This window comes from Falco naumanni, chromosome 15 (assembly GCF_017639655.2).
Source record: "Falco naumanni isolate bFalNau1 chromosome 15, bFalNau1.pat, whole genome shotgun sequence".
NCBI classification, from domain to species: domain Eukaryota; kingdom Metazoa; phylum Chordata; class Aves; order Falconiformes; family Falconidae; genus Falco; species Falco naumanni.
The window spans coordinates 15669435-15691758 of NC_054068.1; the positions used below are offsets into that span (position 1 = coordinate 15669435).

Consider the following 22324-nt stretch of genomic DNA (forward strand, 5'->3'; position numbering starts at 1 on the left):
ACGCACAGAGATAGGGTCAAGGCAGCTACAGACCAGGTCCCCTCCGTTCTTGTTGACTTGAGTAAAAGTAAGAGTAAGAGTATTACAAGCTAGCAATGCCTTTTCGTGCTCAGATTTATAGTAGATGTTCTTACCTCACCTCAACCTACCGTGGGAGCCCAGGGGGTGCATCCAGAAGCAAACACACGGCCAGATGCAGGAACGTAGCTTTCGCTTTCTCCCAATTTTCCTTCTTCCTGGGGCACAGAACACTCTCTGCCATCGGGTGAGCGGTCACTTTGTGATTTACACACAGCAGCGGTGAGGCAGCATGCACTGACAGACAGACAACCTCTGATGCTAAGCTCATGTATTCCCTTTATTGAACTGTACTAGTTATTGCAATCAGATTAAGTCACATTTATAAAGCAGACCATCCAGTTGCACTGAAACCGATTATATTCATTACATAGTTTTAATCACTGTCCGGTGAACTGGCAAATCCAATCAAAGCATTAGTCTTTAATTAAAAAATTAAAAAGAAATATTCAGACAATAGCCAAGCAATCACATCACAATGCACAGTTACCTAAAATTGCAATTAAAAAGCAGTTAACAAAAAAGAAAAAAATCACACCTAATCTTTAACTATCAATATAATACAAGAAGCAACAAAGGGCAACAGCATCAAAGCAGATTTATCTAACACTATAAATTCAGTCAGAAGCAGAAGCTCTAAAGTACACTAGCTGAAGCAGGACAATAAAAAATACTGAGCATGGAATACTTTTAATCTCTTCCATTAATATTCATTTCCAGCTGCTTATAATAGCAGCGCCTCATGGCCAAATCATTAGAGTTTTACATCTGGGTTGCAAATGACACTTTGATTGGATGTAATGTTCAAATGGTCCTCCCCACTGTGCCACCGTCAAGTCTTCTGCAGAGAGGTGTCCTGTAGTGCCAGTGGCTCACTGTGCGTGCTGGCTCAATGTGTGGTTCTGGAAAGACGAAAAAAGGAGACATGCATGAGGGGCAGAATAATAGAAAGCATGCCCATACCCTCCCACTCAGTACCATTTATGCAGAGCGCGACATAAAAGCTTCTCAATTATTACAAAACAAAATGCAATAAAGAAAAAGTACTCCTAAGTAACAGCTGCCAATATGACACATTTGCTTTGTTCTGACAGATCTGTTAATGCTGGCATGAACTTAGAAAAAAAATGCTACAAGCCAAGTACAGCCATGAGGGTTTCTTTTTTTTTTTTTTTTTTTTTTCCCCCTCCCCCCTTTCAATACATACAAAGAAAGTGGTAACACTTCATGGGCAAAAACTGCCTTTAGGGATTCCCTTAACTGTAACAATTAAAAAAAAAATAATATCTGAATTGCAGGGAGAACCCTTGCCATATTTTACTCTTTTATTCTCACTAGTACCGGGTGCAAGTACTGGCAGCAAGAGACACCAGATTGTGACACGCACTTCTCAGTCCAAGAAATACTTCGGCAATAACAGCTGAACCGCCAGTTCAGGCACCAGGGTAATATACCCAGCAGAAAAAAAAGGCTGGACATGTAACCCAGGAGTTAAATCTCTTTAAAGAATAGACTTTGCACTGCACATTTCTTTCAGCAGTTTAGGATCTTTTTTGCTCCCTTTTTTCCTTTTGGTAGATTTGTAATAGCCTCATGCCATCACAGTATCTCACATCAGAGTATGCTGACCTGTCTTGCCATTTTGTGCAGGAGCCAATAAATTGCGAAGCCAACCTTGAAGCGTATTTTTAGAGCAGTACCAATTCACCTACATTTTGTGTGCTAACTGAAACTCCAGTCCTATATATAAGCTCAGCTTTATTTGTATGATTATTCAACGATTTGAGCAACTGGAGATGTGCTTCATGGTGAGCTTTTCTTGAGCTGGGATCCCAGCATCCCCGAGTATAAAAATTCATTTGCATTATTTCAAGCCTAGGCAATTTTACTAGTCTCCATCTGCCTAATAACAGAACTGGGTAAGCCCACCAGCTTGAAGAATTAAGTTTTTAAACACACAATGAATTTTGAATCTAATTATTTATTTACAATGACAAAGCTTTAAAATAAAGTAAGATATTTTAACTTTTCATAAATCATCTGGTCCTTCTACACTATCCAGTTACATCTTGATCAGTAAAAAGAACGACCCTCCGCTTAATGCAGAGACGACATCCCCCCGATGGAAACCCTGTGCGGAAGGAGCGGTGACCCCTTTTCTGGGCAGGAGCATTTCTGGACTGTGCACTCCCAAAACGTGACCACCAGGTGTCACAAGTGCTGCTGAGTTCCTAAAAAATGGCAAAAGTTCTCTGCGATATTGTGGGGGGCGGCCTGGAGGAAACTCGGCACAACAAGGGCCGGGATTTAACGTGCCAGGAGGGCACAGAGGCGGCCGAAGCACCATAGCTGCCGCGCACGCAGAAGGAGCCCTTGTGAGATTAAATACAAGCAACTGGTGAAATTGCAAAATAACTGTACCTTGTTTAGCGTAACACTAGCCCTCTGAGCATTGCCCCGGTCGGTGTGACGCTAAATATTTCAGAATCAAAAATACAGAAGGACTGCGCAAAGACCTGGAAAGCTTATCAGCGGATAAAGCATCATCCTCAAATAACGTTAAGTGAATTGACAGTCGAAACTTCTTTGCTTTTAGACAATTTAACATCACCAAACATAAAATCCAATGGCTTTTTACTTTGCTATACATGCAAATTTTGCTGGCCTGAAGAAGAAATGACCTTTGCAGTGCTGGATGTTATTCTCTAATCAAATAATGACTTTATGGAAAAGGAGGGATGGAGCCCTATAAACACAAGGGTAGCACTGACAAGAAGCTTGTCCGCTAAACCAAACTGGGAAAGCATGAAAATGTGAAAGAATACACCGGCCTCTCCTCTGCATTTTAACAATGGCCATTTCTTGTGCACTTCGTTACAGTTCTATTTTTAGGTCATCCTGAACATCAATAAAAGAAGCGAAAGGTTCACCATCTTCAAATCGAAAGAAGGGTTATTCGTGGTAGACAAATCCATACTTATTTAGGCAGTGTCATTTAAAAGATAATGCACAATCAGCACTAGATGCATGACGCACAGTCTACAGTCAGGGAACATGATTTCAAACTTGCGTGGCTGCTGCATTGATTACACCAGGCAGGTCAATAAAGGAATGGTATGTGGCTCTAAATCTGATAATGAAGCTTTCATTGTGAGCCCTCCCTCCTCAAACACAGGTTAGTAATATATTCTGAACACTCCTAATACAATGAATATACTGGGTTTGTGAGCAGAGTTCACGCAAAGAAAAAAATGCATTATACTCAAATCCTGCAGTCACTCAGAGCTGGGTCAAGTAGGAACTGAGAAACTAGCCGCACCATGGGGCTAGCAGTTAAAAAAACCCAAACAAACCATAGATTTGTCATATGCAAATCTTGATTTTTATCTTAATATCTTGGGAATATACCATTTATTCCCTTGGCATGCGTTACTGGCAATCAATATGCTGACTAGTCCCTGGACCAAGGAGTTAATAAATAGAGCCACATTTCATACAGGACGTCACAGACGTATCTGTAATGGCCACGGACCCAAGAGCCTGCGTGCACCAAAGCCTCCCCCTGCCTTTCAGAGAGCAGATCCTGCACGCCCAAGTGCTGGTGAACACCAGACCTCCAGGTTCCTGCATGTGCAGGTACCGTATAACCACCACTGGTGTGTATTCTGAAGACCCACAAAAGCCTACCCGTACCCTCTGCCACCAGTATAGGTTTCTCACCTATTAAAATGCGTTTCAGACCACACAAACATGCTTTCCAAAAAAAGTCTGGCAACCTGCCTCCTATTACTAGCAACCGTCATGTCTTACCTTCTTGCTCCCTCTCCCTCTGCCCCGTGCATGTGCAGCTTATTGCAGTTGTGCTTTGAGGATGTCAAAAAGCGTCCTACACGTTCAGTGCTTTTGTTTCCTCTCACAGGTATGTTTTGCATGTTTGACCCATGCTTTATCGAATAACTTTATCAGGCACTTCTGGGTGTGCCCACAGACAAAACGCCCCACGCTGACCAGACTTGCAGAGCAATTGAAAAATCAGTCATTCCTGGCATTGGGAATGCCCTGTGCCTTAGCAGAAACAGTGTTCACCCTGGGCTGTTGCAGGTGCCAGGAAGAAATCATCGAGGCCAGAAGGCAGCAATCATTTGAAACCTGTGATACTACAGGAACGCTTCTAAGGAATGCTTCCTAAGCCTAAGAAAACGTCACCCACCTTTCCAGCAGGAGGGTGGGCTGGCAGGAAACAGCTCAGGTGTGAATTTTCAAGTCTAGAAGTTATCGTTTAAAAAATTATCTGAATGGTGATTTCCAAAGGAAAACAGAGCAGCCACAAAAATGAAGCCTCTCCAGGCCTGCTTGTGTGTGCGTTTGCACATGCCTCCCTGCTCACAAAGCCATCCGTACACGTATGCATTTGGGGGCTGGCAGGAGGCAGGACATGGTTTGGAAGCTGAACAGTAAAAATGGTTCTTCACAGCTCCTGTTAGGCCCCCTGGTTTACACATGGCTCACAGCTGATACCCCACTGAATACATCATTCTGAGACATTATTGCAGCTGGAAAACTCTACAGCAGCACTAAGTCACCTGTCAAGATGAAGTAAGTCACAGCTTATTTATAGGACAAGGTTGGAAAATTTCTTCTTTTCTTATCTTAATAGCCACGCAAACTGGATAGCAATCCCGTTAGCCACGTCAGTGGGAAAAATGCAACCACCCCGAGCCTTGGGGTTGTTGCAGTGTTTAAGTGGAAATTTTCTACTGGCTGCACAATCCCCAAAAGAACCGTTTGCAGAAGTGTCTGTGACCAAGGAACTGGGCGATGGGTTTTGCAGGAAGTAAAAAGATTTCAAAGAATGGCTGATTATTGTCCACGTAGATACTGATGGCTCTCCAGACCTTCCCTGGGGATAACCCCTGCCTGCCCTCTGGATGTGGATCAAGCCATTTGTGCAGGACATCTATAATGATTTTTTCTCTGTTTTTCTACATGCATTATTATGAAAACATGGGCATGACAATCTCCATTTTCAGAGCACTGTGTCGAGAAGGAAAGCATCAGGCTTGAAAGATGATCACTTAGAGCAGTTCAAAGAACTCTTACAAGCTATATAAAGATCGAGAGAAAAAACGCACACAAAAAAGCAGCACATGATGGAGCAAAGCTCCAAGCCAGGCAGTCAAGCTGGGAGTCTCCCACACTGCAATGACGTTCACTGCCAACAAGACACAGGTGTACTACACAGGAGCAGGTGAAAAAAATAAAACGCAACTGCGAGGGGTGTGATAATGGTTTGGGGCCATAATACATCCAGTCTATAGCGCCATTGTGCATCTGCTACGTATTTAGCTATTTTGTACCAGCCATTTAGAGGTATACTGTCTATGTGCATGAGCATATACACCTAACAGATCTATGTTATACAGAGTTTAAGAAATGGCACAACAGGGCTGGTGATGCCCACCACCCTCAAGTGAAATTCATAAGCCTTCTGCAGTGTTACATAAAGACTGGGACCCCGACGGAAGGTTACAAACCCTCTCTCTCCCCTTCCAATTCCCATTAAAATGAACAGAAATCATTCCTCAAATCATTTCCATAGGACTTACGGAGATAATAGATTCACATGACAAACAGCCGACGTGAAACCTAACTGGCAATTAGCCGTGGGGTGGCCCGTGTGGGCGAGCATGCTGTGTTTTTTGGGCGAGGAAGCCCAGAGCACTCGCTGCTCGCACAGCTTGTGCCTCCCTGGCTGCCCCCGTGGCTCCGCGCCTGGGGCTGCCGTGGCACTGCAATCCCACCCAGCCCGAAAACGCCAGCCCTAGGCTGGGAACACCCACCCAGGGGTGCTGCATGAACACAGCTGCCTGATCTTGTGACACGGAAGGCAATTCCTATTAATCCTCAGATTTTTCCCAACTTGCAGGGGGGGCCTCCAGACCCAGGCGAGGGCCCAGGTAGCTTCTCTCGCTGTCCCTCCCTGCCTCCCTGTCCAGGTTTCTGCCAGCCCTTCAGGCACTGTCCGGCTCCAAGCCCAGGGATCAGGGTCTCGGCTGGGGGCTCCCTGGGGCTGTGCCCCCTTCTCCCCATTCTCCTGCCTTTGCCCCTTACGGAGTAGGGCTGGGGGTAACAAGAGAAGCGCTCCCTCCACGGACTGTCAACGCACACAGCTTGCCAGACAAAAGCTAAACCTCAGATTCAGGCGCTGACTTGGAGCAAAAGTTCAAACCTCACATTTGAACATATATATAAAAAAAGACAAAACAAACCCTCCAAATTGCTACAAACCAGAAGCTAGAGTGTCTAAATATTTACGAAATACCATCTGCAGCATTCTTTTTTCAAACAATGTTTTGCATCTTTTGAATTCAAACCGGTCCAAAAATCTCTCGACTGTTATTCCTCATTATATATCCATAAGCACACACACGTATGTGCACAAGTACTATTTCCCTCTAACAGCAATCTATAAAGATGAAAATCTTTATGCCTTGACTTTATAAAGGGATTACTTTAGGCAGAGGACACAAGACGACCCTTGCTTTAGCCATTGGAGATTATGCTCTCTACAGAAAGCTGTGAGCCTTAAATTGGTGCTGCTCTAATCCTAAACTGGAGAGGCATTCAAGGGATGCCATGACCCAGAAGAGCAAGAGGAAAAAAATCTAAATTAAAAAAACAACCAACAAAACCCACACTGAAAGGGGGGGGTGGGGGGAGGGGGAGAAAAAGGGAGAAAAGGAGAATGAGCTTGTTTTACGATAAACCTACTTATTTTTATTTTTAATTTCTGGTTGCTACTTTCCCTTTGATATCAGACTTTAAAGAAAAATCACCTTTGCACCCCCTTGCAGTTTGTATGTGCTTATTTTTAGAACTGTTTGACAATTATCCAAGGGTCTAAGACTAACAGATGGCCTGTCTTAAAGCCTCATATGTTCACTAGTTTGCACTTCTGACAAACAGTAAATGTACTCAAGAGTGTGCCATAAACAGGGCTGAATGAATACTCAGAACACAATTTAGTTAATACACTTCATTAAAACTGATAGTGGTAACCAATGTTTCCCATAAAACCAGGTGTTAATTGCCCTTCCAGTTGTTTCAGGTAGCTTTTACCCAGTGACATTTATCTGTTTAGATCATGGTTTTTCAGGAAATACAGTATTACTTCTTTCCTTTCCCCTGGTATTTCACCCACTACATAAAATGCTTGTAACAAGTGAACTTCAAGTTATCATGGTACTCAATAAAAAAAAAAATATGTCAGGCAAGACAGGTTCACATGTCCCTTCTTTATTTGAAGAATCCCTTGAAATGGAGGTAGAGGCAAACGAAAGGTGACACATCCTTTGTGAAAGGAATCGGCTGCCTGTGTTACTGCTTCCTTCATCTCTCAGCATCTGATAACTTGCCATGTGTCAGTCAGTCCCCGTATCAGCACACTTTGAGACGGCACTTCAACAAATGCAGTTAGGAAGCTGTCCTTTACAAGTTATTGAACCAAGAAAAAAAAAATAAAAAATCACTTTGAGTGTCTAAGAAAATACACCTGGAGGTTTGGTGTCTGACGCTTGCACATACGTGATTACTCTGGGGCCAAACGCACCTTCCACTGGTACCGGGACGCAGAAACACTCGTCTGTGCCAGGAACGAGCTGGCCCCGGCACCCCCGGGGTTTCCGCACCTGCTGGGGAGGTTGGGCAGCCCCCCTCAGTGCATGCTCACCAGGGGGACGCCCCAAGGCACCCCCAGAAACCTGCCAGGCTCCTCCAGTGACTTGGAACTTCATCCAGAGTCCGGCAGGAAGATTCAGAACTCGTGAAATATTTACGGGGGGAAAAAAGCTGCTCCACACGTGACCGCCTAAATTCTCCCTGCTTGGATTTTACAGGTCTCTTTCTGTGGTTGGCATGTCTCTCTACTGACATGCAACTGCCCAGGCACTGGTCTGTAAAGCCCCGGCAGCCCCCGAGGCACCCCCTGCCCCGCTGCCTGCCTTTGTTCTGCACTCCGGGGGCTGCGTGCTCTGCTGCCACGCGGCAGCGTCCCAGCAACATACTTGCTCGGTTTTACCTCTATATTTACACCGCTTCTGTTTATTTTAATCTATTCTTGAATTTTGATAGGCATTTCTGTGTTATTCTAGGTTTGAAAAATTACTTTTTTATACAAAGACCTTCTTAGAGTTATTTTTCCCAGCACCAGCCTTTTCTCACACCAGCTAAGGATTTTTTAGGTGATTTATGAATTTAATTTCCCTTCTAATTCAGGTTGTTTAGTCCTAATCAGACTTTGACAACTCACCTAACACGCTTTCCCCTTTCCACTTCAGACTAATAATTCTGTATCATCAGTCTTCTAGACCTGCCATATCTTCCTATTCTTCTCTAAAAACTCAAAATAAACCAAGGTGAGCCTATTACAAGTGAACTCCAAATGCCAGCCTCAGCCTGGCATAGTCTCTTCTATTTGATTAAATGCCTCACCAGAAAGTCTATACGCTTCTTCCAAGAACACTGGGTAAAATGCTGAAGCACAAAAGCAAACTGAAGCCTTTGGGAAAATCTCCTTACCATGGCACTTTGGAAATAAAACCCACAGGAGAATACATTATTAAGAGATAACCGGAGTCTTCTGTTAGAGAAACTAGCCGTAAACACACCATGATTCACTGAGGCACCCAATGAAACCAGGGAGCTAATAATACCTGTCCAGAGGGACTGCACGCTCCTGAGAATTTCACTCAGAAATGCAAATTTATGAGCGTCCTTGTGACTTGCAGTCTACAGTACGCCACGTACAAGATCAAAATAAGCTGAGAGAAGAACCTTACACCTCCTAAATGCAAAGGGAGAGGGACAAATGTAATTACTGTTGTCAGAAGTGCATAAAACCAGAATATTTTTAGAATTCCTCCACTCCTCCCTCAGCCCCACCATTTCTCCCTGACTGGATCCCAGAGCCATTGCTAATCCCGAGAGCAGGGAAGAGCTTGCAGGATCCCAGCACGCCACTCAGCCACCAACACCTGGTGCTCTAACCTCGGCTTGATCAGCCTGTGTTTTTCTGGCGAGCTGGTCCCACAGGCGCCCCGGTGCTCACGGCCCCAGCCACCCCCGCGCCCCACGGACGTGGTCACCCACCCGGCGTGCCGCAGCTTGCATGCCCTTTGCCCGAGTTCAGAGTAACCCTCCAAAGCCATCCTAGCGAATGCAAGCACCTCACTTCCAGTCCGTTTTCAAATTTAAGCCACACACCGATCGGAGAAAGCTTCTACTGCCCACAGGGACCCCCCTTTGCCTGTGCTACACCGAAATCTTCAATGCACGGCGCAGTGCTGACCTGTTTTTATCTACTTATTGGTCCTGCTCAGGGAAACAATGATGTTTTGAAATAATTTCCAGGAGGAAAACCATTTTCCAGGAATCCTTAGATACTCCTCTCAAAAGCATAACTTGTTGATTTATTTGAAGCCTATCTGAAGCGTATCTCATTAACCCCTCCTTGATCCAAGTTAAATCACATTGCAGAAGCCAGTTAATTGTTCATTTACGTGAGGGCTGGCATCATCATTATGGGACCCTTTGTGACTCTTCTATAAACACTAAATGATTTCCTGATTAGGTCTTTATTATATGACCAGGACAGCATCCTCTCACACTCCTTTTCTTAAAAAATACTTAGAGCAAAAGGGAAACACTTCACACAGTACCTTCAGTAGTCACCCGACAAAATGCACAGACAAAAGCTTCAATACGTGACCATTTCCATGGGGCTATAACCCAACAGAAGCCAGGAAATTCAAAGTTGAACCTAAAACTGGCTCCTTAACTTGCTCTGCTGTTCTTCGGTACGGCAAGGGTCACTGAACACCATCTGATTTTTTGTAGCTTTTTTCTTCTGCACCAGTTAGGTATTCCTCTTGGTAAGGTCCAGGTGTAAAAGAGTTTAAGCCTGACCTGGGAATTTCAATGCAAACATTAACAGGGGCACATCTTGCACTCTTCACTTAGGCAACATCCTTCATGGAATGATGGGAGCGGCAGCTGAACCAGGTTCCTTGGACCAAACAAGCAAGTGTGGACAGCTGGACTGCATGCGAGCAGCACCCATCCACAGCCAGGCTACAGCGCATCACAGTCCTTCCATTAGTAATTCTTTTAAAATGCAGCAACTAAAGTATGATCCCCTCTAATGGAATACTGATCTGAGAAATTGTATTGCCTTGTGTTATGGATACATTTTTCTTAAAGGCAGATAAATATTCCTGGCACATGGCACCCACATACTGCTCGGGCCGACAAAATGGCTGGCCAGTGACCTGTTGCCTTGGACTTAATGGCTGTTATTGCTGGTTTCTAATTTCAAAAGGGGCATAAAAATCCTCCAATGCAAGTCTTTCTGCTATAAAATAGCAAGGCCACAGTTACAGAAGTACTTTATATGCTTCCCCATTAGTGTACATGCCACCAGCAGAGCAGAAATCTGCAGACAGGATTGTGCTCAGCCCACTGCCCACTGCCTTGAGGAATTAACCCCAGAGGAGCTACCAGTGTGAAGGAGCCAAGCAGCGTTTGCTCCCATAAGTAAAAGAGGGGCCAAAATATCACCAGTATGAGCCATCTCCTCTAAGACATCACAAGCCAAAATAGCGAGGCAACATTGCTGCGGGGTGTGTGTGCGCGAAACAACTGTTAAAAAATGGGATTTTCCAGCCAGTGCTACTCCATTACAGCAGTGTCGCTGGTCTTGGGAAAATCTGCCTTCTGAACAGCGAGAGGCTACATTTTAAACAATTGTGATTTCATGCAAAGACTAAGAGCATGTGTCGGCCCCAAAGGAGGACGAATTTTTCAGAAGTAAGTATGTTCTACACCTCCTCTTTACTCCTTTTGGAGAGACATAATGTAATGCACTGATGACAGATACGCTATATGCAGTCAAACCTCAATGCCCGTGGCAATTTATTCAGGTTTAACTGTGCAACAGAAACAAATGAGGAGGCTCGGTGGTCAGGCAGGAGCTCTCCCTCAGGGCTGGCACGGTGCGGGCGGTGCTTTGGCCATTTCTGCACGGTGCAAAGCCAAGGCAATTTGGTTCTGCGGACGTGCTCTGTGTGGAGGTGACCTCAGGGTGTCCATACCGCCTGCCCAGGACATGGCACAGAAGACACACAAGACACTCTGCAACGAATCAGCTCAAGCACGGCTGACTTGCTAAGCGCAGGACTGCTTGCTTCAAATCTGGGCTGGCTCATGCAGAGTTGGGGTGACGGAGCCTCACTGAACCCAAGCTGACCTTACACAAAGCCATGAGCTGTTTCTACACTGATCCCATCAGCACGTAGGGTCTTACCTCTATCATCTAGATTTTTCCAGCAAAGCCCCATCACCTCACTAAGGATACACAGTTTAGTATCTTGTAAGTTATTCTATTAACATGAAACGTGGAGAATGAAGAGAGCAATAACAATCCATCCAGTAGCAGTTACTGCAGAAGCTGGGTCACTGCACATGCACCCCCAGCCCGTGCACCAAACACTCCCATCCCATTTCTTTTTTTAACATAAGCAGAAACCACAGAAACAGGTACAATCTGAAAACAAGTTGTATAGTTGTATTCTAAATTATTTTACCTTTCTTCCTTTCCCCTCTGGTCAAAGGGAGCTTTAAAACTACTCTCAAAACATGATGTCAAAGCAGAGTATTAATTAAGAAAACATCATCTGACTGAATATACTTCTCTGAAAGCAACCTCAGAAAGAGTGAGCGGCAAGGTTATTCCAGGGCTGTTTTCAGGTCCCTGAAAATAGGCTGGGCTGAAAATACTGACAACCTTCCTGACGAGCACGGAGGTGCAGGCAATGACAGCCCTATGCACAAGCGCAGGTGAAGGAAGGGAAGCTACCAGCAGATTTTTGAACTGTTCCTTCTCCTTTTGTTCTTATCAGGCCCCATTTTTTTTCCTGACTACTCATCACGCTTGCTCCATGTATCTGACCTCACAGAGCAATAACAGGTAAGGCAGTGAAGAATTAGCAAGAGTGTCTCTCGTGCTCTTTAAAGCCATCCTAGGAAAACTGGCCCTTGGGATCAGGCCACAGGGCAGGACCCCTGTCCTCAGCTTGCTCCAGCAGCCGGGGCTGACACCACTGCTCTGGCTGCCTTTCACTGACCGACGACATAAACCCTAGGATTACACCCTAAATCTCTTACTCAGCAAATCAGAAGTATACCCACAGCCTTTAAAATTTCTTCATGAAACTATTTTTCAAATTCCTTCTAACGGTAAAAGTGATGGGGGCTCTGCCAGCACCACAGCAGTAGGCAACGGCAGTGCAGTATCACTCCAGGATTTCCTGTCTGGAATTTAGGCTTCACGTCTGAAATACAACACACACACCACATTTGTATGACTGAAGAAACACAAGACGCTTGCCACACATTTATTATCTTCCTGGGGAAATGATATAGAGGACAAAAGAGACTATATTTACTCCCTCCCCAGCTGCTTTTACAATCTAATAATTTATTTCTCCTGGACATAAATTTCAGATTTAAACGAAATCCCCGAAACCTAAAGATGCCACATGGTAGAGGCTAGGGCAGTATTTCTTTCTGTTTTGGAGGTGGAGTGCTTAATGCATTGCTCTGTTAACCAGTAGCCTTAAATTTCAGGGTGGGGGGAAGAGACAAGAAATTAGGACTGTGGCACACCCTAGATGCAGATACAGGCGACTGTGATTACTACCTTCATACACAGAGTTAAAAATATCTGGTTATTGAAAATTATTTTCTCATTCCATGGGGGTTTATCTGGGTTTAGGCTGAGATGTTTATTTTTTTCTGCAGCAGCCGTACTGGGGGATTCTTCTACAAGATTTTCCTTACACAGGAGCTATATATCATTCACATTTCTGAAAACTGAGGCCCTTTCTATCATGCAAGAAATCCTTGCAATTAGAAACAACCATATCATCTTTCAGAAAAATAAAACAGATAAAGTACATCTCCAAATTCTTCTAGTCAGCAGCTAAGATACCAGTGCTCTTAAGGCAAATGTAGAAATGCAAGGTATAAATTCACGTTAACTGTTACAAATATTTCCATCTGTTCACAGACTAACTAGTGACTGAAACTGATGAATCCACTGAAATGTAATTTTCAAGCTCACTAGCGTCTGTTCTCTTCTAGTAATAAAGTAAATGCTTTTCAATAACTGTGCTGCTTTTGAATGCCAATTTCTATTTAAGTAGGTTCAGGTTCTCTCTCTCTCTCAAAAAAAAAAAATTAAAATAGCAAATGCCTTTTCTTTCCAAAGGTCAAACTAAGCTTTTAAAGAACAAGCAACGTTTCAGCAAGGCAGAGAGGACAAAACTCCTATCAGATAAATGGGCTGTGTCATGATTGAGAACCACGGCTGCCTCAGGTTTCCTGAATGGGCTGTAGGATAGAATTTGGCACAAACAGTCTGATGTTGAAGCTTATATCTCTTTTACTGCAGACAAGAAATTCACTAAAATATATAAGTAATGAATGTGGCTGGACATCTCTGCTGGTACTACTGCTGGTTCTGCAAGATACAGGAGCAGAAACATACACCGCTCCATGTTTTTGTTATTAGTGAATCCTTGTTCTCCAACAATAAACACAGAATATTTTATCTGAAATGGCTTCTGCAGCACATACAATATAAGTTTCAGCTCTCTAAAAAGTGCCAGCAAATTGCAGAAAGATAAGTTACAAAGACGTACCTAATTTGCTGTGATGAATTGTGTGCATGCTTCAGTGATCAAAACTGCAGCTGAGACCTATTATATTTAATGATCTAGACATTTCTTGTGAAAACACTCAGGCATATACCGTTATGTCTGGACAAGCATCCCCCTTTTGCTCTAGCAGCAAGCAAATGAAGAGACAGAACTTTTAAAAGGATGCTGTACACCACCTTCGATGAGCTCTTTAAAACAGAAGCTGATCAAGCTCCACTGTTTTCCTTAAATAATGCTTACGCTCTGCCCTTTCCAGTGCAGTATCCCTCTTCCTTTGAAAAATGAAGTCAGTTCCTCTGCATGCTAGCGACACTTACAGGAAGAAAAGGAGCTAATCCTTTTCTTTTCTGTGCTCAGACCCCAAACTACCTTCCACAGCAGCTACTATAGCAGCAGCAGATCAAAGGGGCTGTATTAGGGATCTCTTCCCACCAGCAAAGAAAAATTGTGACAAGACTTTTTGGAGAGAAAACAAACCAAAACAAATTATTTGCCTGAATATTACACGAAGATTCTGTTTCTATTTTAAGGACTGCTTAGAAAGGCATGTGCTATCAAGCCTGGTAGGGCCAAGCGGTGGTATCAGGTCTGCTGTCCCTGAGGACACTGTCCCCGCACAGCCAGCCGTGCCAGTGGCCACACTCCCGGACTTACAGCTTATGGCCCCTTTGCTCTGTGGTTCTAGGCAGAGCAGCAGGAAAAGGGGCTTCCTACCGCCTTCCTATGGGGACAGCAATTTCACCCTGCAAACAGCTGAAGGACTTCTGAATAAAAGGTCAGAAGCTTCCAGGACTGGCTCCACCAAAATTTTCCTGCATGGATCTGGGTATATTGTTCAACCTTTGCCTTTGCAAATGTATAAAACAGGAAAAAAACAACCTCAGAAAAAGTGCTGGTAAACTTCAGTCATGCATGGTTATAGAAACCACAGAGATCTGCAGAGAGAAGCCACACAGAATATTCTTGCTACCACACATTCAAAAGCTCATTTTCTTCCTCCCTGGTCAGTTTGAACCTTTCTGTCAGTCACTGTTCAACAAAACACAAACGTGTGTGTTTGACACCAGAAATAAGGATTTCAAAGTGCTATTTCATTCACCTGAGGAACTGCTAAATACTATCACAGTAGTAATTTGTGATAGTGTGGTAAAGAATGAAGAAAAGGTATTTGTTAATTGTTGACATAACAAAATTAATTTTCCGTCCCTAAACTTTTTCTCATCTCTCCTGTGAGCTCTGATGCAATGTTACTGACTGGCACTGCTGAAATGCCAACTTGCATTTCTCATCCTTAATTTCTCTCTAAATGTCATTAGTAATTGTTATTGCCAGACCAGAGAGTGCAATCTGGTCTTTCCGAAAGAAAATCCATTTCTCATTTCTTCTCCTGTGCTTCCTCCTTTTGGTCAAGGATGGATGTTAAACACAGCCCGTGCGCTCTGCTTCCAAGAAGATAGGAATACATTAATGTATCTGGAAGTAAAACATTCCTGCTTTATTTATTTACGTACAGTATGCCTGGATCTTTATGAATAACAAGATTATATATTCAGAAGGATCTTTAAAGCACATCTTCCGAAAACAGTTACCAGTCCTGATTGAATAAAGCTAACTAGTAGGGGAAAGAAACATGCTTTCATCTGTGCAGAGACTCCTCTCTGGATGCTTCCATAAATTACTCTTTTTGGTGGGCAACAATGTTGCCAAATTTAAAAGCATATTACATGCTTTTTCTCTCTTTTTGTCACATAGAAAACAAACCTCTTCAGTGAGATGTGTAAACTGGTCCAGCTTTGGTTTGGATTAATGTATTGCCCTCATTTACCCACGCAAGTAAAAAGGGTTTCCACCACCAAGAGGGGAGGTGAGCTTAGACATCTGCGTGCAAACAAAAACCTGCAAGTATAAAAAGTTGGCTGCTTGCATATCACTACATACTGTGCCAGCACTTTGTATAGTTATGTGCGGCTCCTACAAAATTTGGTCTCCAGTACTTAGAGGAGAGTAGTACCCTGGCACTTGGAGGCAAATTTAGGAGGGACTCTTGTGTCATGTCAGACCTTTACCTGGATTCCCCATAATCAGCACATCTTACATTTGCGTGCCTGCATTACGTTTTGTAATGTATATGAAGTAATTAGTTCAAAGCTAGGCTGCATTTCCATATCCATTAACTAAAGGCATCTTATCTCAGAATAAATAGACATTTGGACATTTCCAGCCAGGAATTGTGCTTTCAATAAACACAATTGATGCATATACATTGTCTCTTGGCAGCTTACACTCCTGCCCATCTGTTGGGATGGCATGGTGCCTACGCAAAAGTTGGTTGGACCCTTGCCCTAGGGCATAGATGACAGGCAACGACGGGTTTAGCTGGGCAGCCTGAGCACCGGATCCAAGTGCCATCTCTGCTGTAGGAAGCCCCTTCTGTGTGCCAGCGCTGCCACATTGGAACGACATGCCTCCTTACACTTGATCACACATGTTGACACTTGGGTGCGCTTAAGTGCATTAATGACTGAAACGATGCCTTTCACCTGGCTCCCTTCTTTTTTTTTTCCCCTGCTCTGCATCGCTGCTGGGTTTTCTGCACATGTTAATGTGAAGTTACATTCACTTTGTTAGCCAGGGCCAGCCACAGAATAGTGCTAATGGTGTAAAAAGTGAAGGAGGGTCTTTTGTTATGGGACACGCTACTCCAGTGCCAGACATTTCCAAGCTTTATCTCAGGTGAAACTTTGCAGACGCGAGAGATCTTTCTGCACCTCACTAAAGAGACCTCAGGGATGATAAAGATGCAGCAACATATTGATCAGAGGCATCTTTCCAAATGAAACTGCTACACCTCGTCACTACATCAAACACAGGGCAAGGCGAGATTTCTGCACCATCCTTTGTTTCCACAGAAGTGGCCACACAAAGAGGCCATGCGCTCTGGATTAGGTGGCTGCTCCAACAGCACCCCCAGCCTCAGATGCAGGAAACACCACCCCATTTTGTGCTAGGGAAGAAGGTGCTGACAAATCACACAGAGGTGCACAAGCATGAGCAGCCCCTTCTTACATACAGCATTAACCTCCGCGCATGTCAGGGCCAGGAAACCTCCAGCATCACCCGCACAGAACCTCAACCGCAGCCGCTGCACAGCCCAGGACAGCCCTGCAGAGGCTGCCCTGGCTTTCTTAGCTTTTGTCCTTACGAGAGCCTGTTCCTAACCCCAAATTGTTAAACAGCCATATATTCCTCCTCCCAACAAATTAAACATACATATTGAAAACTGGAGACCTAACAGGTAAAAACTCTTCCCCGCTGTGACAATAGATCAGAGGTAAAACTTGTGGTTTTGCAGTCCATAAAGCGTGTTCAGGCAGACAGACTCAACATGATGGGTATGTGCCTACAGCACTTTTAATTTTTAATTATTGTTAGTTATAATTATCTGACTGCGTCTGAATGAAACCCAGCAATATGGCTGGAATAGATTTTGGTATTCTTGTAATTTATTAGCTTTGTAACTACTAATAATTAAAATTTAACAATACTCCAAGCACCACAGCAACATTTTTTTAAGAAATGGTAGCCAAATCTGCTAAGATAACTGACTGGGTCATTTTTAGGATTTTAAAGGAGGACTAACACTAAAAAAAAAAAGAAAAAAGAAAAAAAAAAAGAAAAAAAGAGCCTATCAACAACTGAAACACAAAGATATAAATTCTGTTTAAAAGAAAAAATGGCTTTTACTTGCAGAAAATTAATTCTACACATGATTTTGTGGGTGCTTCATATGAAAGAAAGAGCTCTTGGAAAAAGCTTGTGGTTTGTTTCCAGCACGAAGCTCCTGGTGTTTAACATCTAAGTCACACGTAAGTTCTGAAATACAGCAAAAGTTACGTTACATGAAAGCACTGCCTTGAGATAAGAGCCACATTTCAGGTCCCATTTGTCCTGCCATCCACACACTCCCCCAGGGAAAAATATTTTCTGCAACTTCGTCAAAATACCACAGATTTGCTTTTCTCTCACTGATTGTGTGGACACCACAGCCCAGAAGCACTGAGATATTTCAGTGTTGCAAGCACATAGGGCTGTTTGGAAGAAAAATTTTACTTCTAGTTAGGTAAGCTTTCTTGTACCCCCAGGAAGCAGGTAAAGCCCATTTTTCAAGTAGAAGCTGGTGACAATAACCCCTAAAAGATTTTCAATAGCTGGGTACAGACCCAACATTGCTTATGTCTATATTCAGCGCTCTGACCATTGCTGGTAAACTGAGCCCTTAGATGCAGCCCAGTAGACTTGCCTGGGTACAGGCGGGTCACGTAAAACCCAAGAGGCTCTCGTTCTCCCCATGTGCTTCAGGGGACACTGTTGTACCCCGATGGCCCCAAGGACCACTGGCGTGAGCAGGCTGGAGGTGTTGCTCCTCATTGCGCCGCTCCCAGGCCACAGAGCAGCATCGTAACATCCCCCATCAGGCCCCATCAGACCACATGGTGCCCTGCTGCGGTGCCCCCCTCGCCCAGGCAGGATGCAGCCCTCTATAGGAGACATATCTAACATCGAGCTGACATTAAAAGCAGACTTAAAGGAAAACCTGCTTAGGGCTTGATCTGCTGTAATCAGCGGAAAGAATCCCAAGGACTTTGATGTGGACCAAATCAAGCCCCTGGAGGACGTTCATGGCAAATCATTATTAATATAATGAGTGCAATTTCTCTGCAGCAGCTCATGCCTGTTTATGGATATATGAAAATTGCCAGCTTTTCACATAAAATAAAATGAGGGGGGAGACAGACCACAGTGTTAGCCAATGAGCCGTAGTAGCCACTCTCCTTTTGATATATGTCTGTTTAAAGAAACTGGGTGCTTAAAATGACAGCAAATTCCTCTGGTGAAGCTCTCTTAATTTAGTGGTTTGACATATCTCCAAATCTGAACAGAAAAGAAAGCCCTTTATTCATAGCAGGCAATAAAACACCTGAACACCTGTGCTAGGAAAGACCTGGCAGGTACCCTGCTCCCTCGGTACCTCGATTATTTGCGCATTGTTTATTATATCCCTTGCCTTAGTTTTCATCAATTGTAATCATTTAGGAGGAAACGGTATGATTAACAGTACACAAGCAAACAGCAGGAATTAATCCTTTAAATACAAATATTTCATTGGTTATATGATGGCTCCTTGGAAAAAGCAGTGTGGCAAAAGCATACATATGAAAATCCTCCTTAACTTTCCTCTGAAAATCACTGCTCAGTCACAATTTGCTTAATGTAATTCTCGCTAATTCTCGATGCAAGCAATTGAGGAGGTATCTTTCCCTGCTGTGAATCACACCACAAATATAACTCTCAGCACCCATAATTTCTGACCCATCTTTGGTGTTGGCAGAGCTCCCTGCTATATTTTAAATAGTAAAGACCAAAATTTCAGGTGTCACAGAACTAGCTCATCTCCCACGTCTCGGTGCCCTGCATGCCGCTTTGACTCCAGCTGCCTGGGTGAAGCGGGCGTGCCAGCGGTGGCCGGCGGCTCCTGACATGGGTCCCAGAGCTGGCACTCTGTTTGAAAGGGCTCCTTCTGCCCTGCATGTGAGGAACCCCCCAAACCTCCACCTCTACATTTGTTTCAGTGAGCAAGGTTTAGTAGGGGGGAAAGAAACGCTATAGCCTCTGTGTTCTACACGTTAGCTATAAATTTACTTTTTTCCAGGAGATTTTCATCATATTCAGAGCTGTCAATCTTACAAATTGAGGATGTGAAAAACACGGAGCTGACAGCCCTTCCTCTTCTGCCCTAAGGGTATGTGGGGTTATCACACATACTGTTTCCTTTGTGTCTCATACTTAGCCTTAGCATGTTTTCCTTCCTTATTTCCATGAGATAATGGAAGCAGTTAAATAACATTCTGTTTTCTTATGGCAATATCATCAAGGTAACCTCACTGACTCATTGCTCCAGATTCACACCAGAAATTCCACTGTTTATAGAATGACTTCAGTTCCTCGGAGCTTTCTTAAGCTTTGGGTTTACGGCTCCATCAGATGGCGTAAACTTCCAAACATAAACCTATATTAAAATACAGCTGCTAGTTCAGAAGCGCAAAGAGGGTTTCATTGCTTCCAGTGTTACACTGCCAAAGCAGTATTTGCACTAACCACTAAAAGTACATTTACAGTGGCAACGTTTCTCATCACGTGGCACACACGTGCCCTTCTGCACTTACTTGGTGTTTACCCTAAGTGTTCAAAGAAACGTTCACAAATCAGCAGGGCTAATTCAAGCCACTGCATGACATCTCTAGAAGTTACCTTTTCCCTGTGCTGCCTGTCATTTTCCCCTCCCTCCTTGTTTTTCTTTTCTGTAAGCACTCCACTCTGAATGTCTTGAAACAGTCAAATGTTCAATGTTTTAAAAAGTATTTTCCGTGGTTTCACTTAAAAAAATACACAGAAGTAAAACAAAGCGTAGGTTCAGATTTTGACACTAGTTATTTTACGCCAGTGGGAAAGCAAGATCAGAACTGAAAAGTCAAATTCATCAAGTAGAACCCCTTGATGGATGGTGATTTGCCCACATGAGAACAATTGCACCGTTAGGAGACTGAAAGGTTTATGCAGATTTAACCCTAACTAGCAGCTGAACAACAGGTTCACTAAAAATAATACTAAATCTTCATTACTCAACAAAAATATAACCAACGGTTGAGGAATTTAGAATAGGCAGCTTACACATCAGAAACTGATGAGATGAATGTGCCAAGGCAGACTGGTACAAAAGTCTTGAGCATTTCTAACTGATTTATACACACATTTTGTGTCCTCCTTGGCTCAGGTATTTGGATTAGTGAAATCCCTGGCATCAAGTAAACACACATTTCTGAGTCACTGCTGAAATAAAGACTAAAACTGTGCAGCTAAGTACTGAATTTTCATTCAGCCAACACCATTCAAAACTACTCGTGTAATTATTATGAGCACAGAAATTTTAAGTGCACACAAATCCTGCATAAAAACTGGAAAATTACAATCATAATTTATCTGATTAAAGCTGCTATTTGCAGCAATTTTGCAATGCACAACACTTCAGAATTGAAACACTATGTGATTAAAACTGTTAATTGCAAAAAACAGGCTGCTGTTAAGGCTATAATTTAACAGAGTTTGCTTTATTTGATCATCTGATTTTAAAGGTTAATGCAGTGACCTAGGAAGCCAGTGTGCCCATTTTAATTGTGCTGGCATTTTGACCAAACACCACTTTAAAGGAAAAATGGGAGGATAAATCAGAACCAGCTTTGCAAACCACTGCTGCCTTCATAAAACGTTCATAGTGAGAACACACAAACCCCAAATCTGCTGACTTTATTAAAATATTAACAAGGTATAGTTAAAACTTTTGTACACTTATGCAAATCATATTGCTAGAACAAGGGAAAGAAGAGATTCCCCTGGGAGAAAAAAAATAAAATCAACAAAGTGAAAAGATCAACCATCCTTCCACAGCATGACAGCACGACACAAGAGGCAGCAGCTTGGGAATTCAGCAAGATAAATAAAAACCCTCCAAAGTTTAAGTAAATCATGGTTTATAAAGCTAATAGATTTAGATGAGGCATACAGTACCATTCTATAAAAAGACTGCATTTGCTAGGGGACAGCAGCAGTATTTTGGTGGCTGTGCTACACAGGCAAGACATGTGTGAGGAGGACGCCTGGGTGGGCGCCTCCCTGCCAGCTCTTTAGGAAAGCAAGCTCTGGTGGTCCATCCCCCGCGAGGGATCAGGCACACTCGCCATCGAGGTTTCAGCATCTGCATGGGTTTTGCACCAAAGGTACCAGTGCGATTTGAACCCCAGCCTCACCAGCACAGCTTAAGGCAGCCCCTGGGGCCAGGGACCCGTGAGAGCTGCAGTAGCATGCCCAGCTCAGGGTCCAGCCCCTCCAAAAGGCTTGCTGCCCCTGGGAACGGGTGCGGGCCGAGCACGGGCTTTGTAGAGGCTAATACTGCTGTGGCTGTGGCCCCCAGGCCGCCAGGGAAACCGGTACATAACGCCTGGTTTGCAGAACCTGCAGCTTATTGATGTGTTAGTGCCTTGGCGGAGCCTCTAATTAAGCGTGTTGAGCTGCACCCATGCTTTGCTCTCATACCTCAGTAGGAAAAATTCCTTTACTTGTGACTTAACAGTGAGGAAGGGGAGGGGGCAGCTCCCATTTGCTTAGTCTTTGTATGTTAATCAGTCCCTGAATTATTAATAGAGAAAAAGAAATTATTTACAAGGTGTTTGACGTAGACATGTCAGGATGTAGCAACACTACTGTCAAGAGAAATACTCATAAAGAATCATGATATCTGTCTTGTCTTATTTATTTTTTTATTCCAGCCATGCTCAGAGACCCCTTTCTCCTGATAGCACCCAGGGAAGCAGGAGGAGACCGAGAGACTGTTTAAGGGCAGAAGAGGCCACACTGAG

The 22324-nt window shown here is 43.7% G+C and overlaps 1 protein-coding gene across 2 annotated transcripts in view; it reads right to left on the minus strand.

Annotated features, from left to right (window-relative positions):
* Positions 1 to 340: 340 nt before the first annotated feature.
* Positions 341 to 22324, minus strand: part of ZNF423 (zinc finger protein 423) — a 234835-nt gene continuing 212851 nt past the window's right edge. For both annotated transcript variants that reach the window (XM_040615556.1, XM_040615555.1), the window contains one exon: positions 341 to 980. In XM_040615556.1, the coding sequence (XP_040471490.1) occupies positions 951 to 980 (30 nt within the window). In that variant the 3' untranslated portion in view covers positions 341 to 950. The remainder of the gene's footprint in view (positions 981 to 22324) is intronic.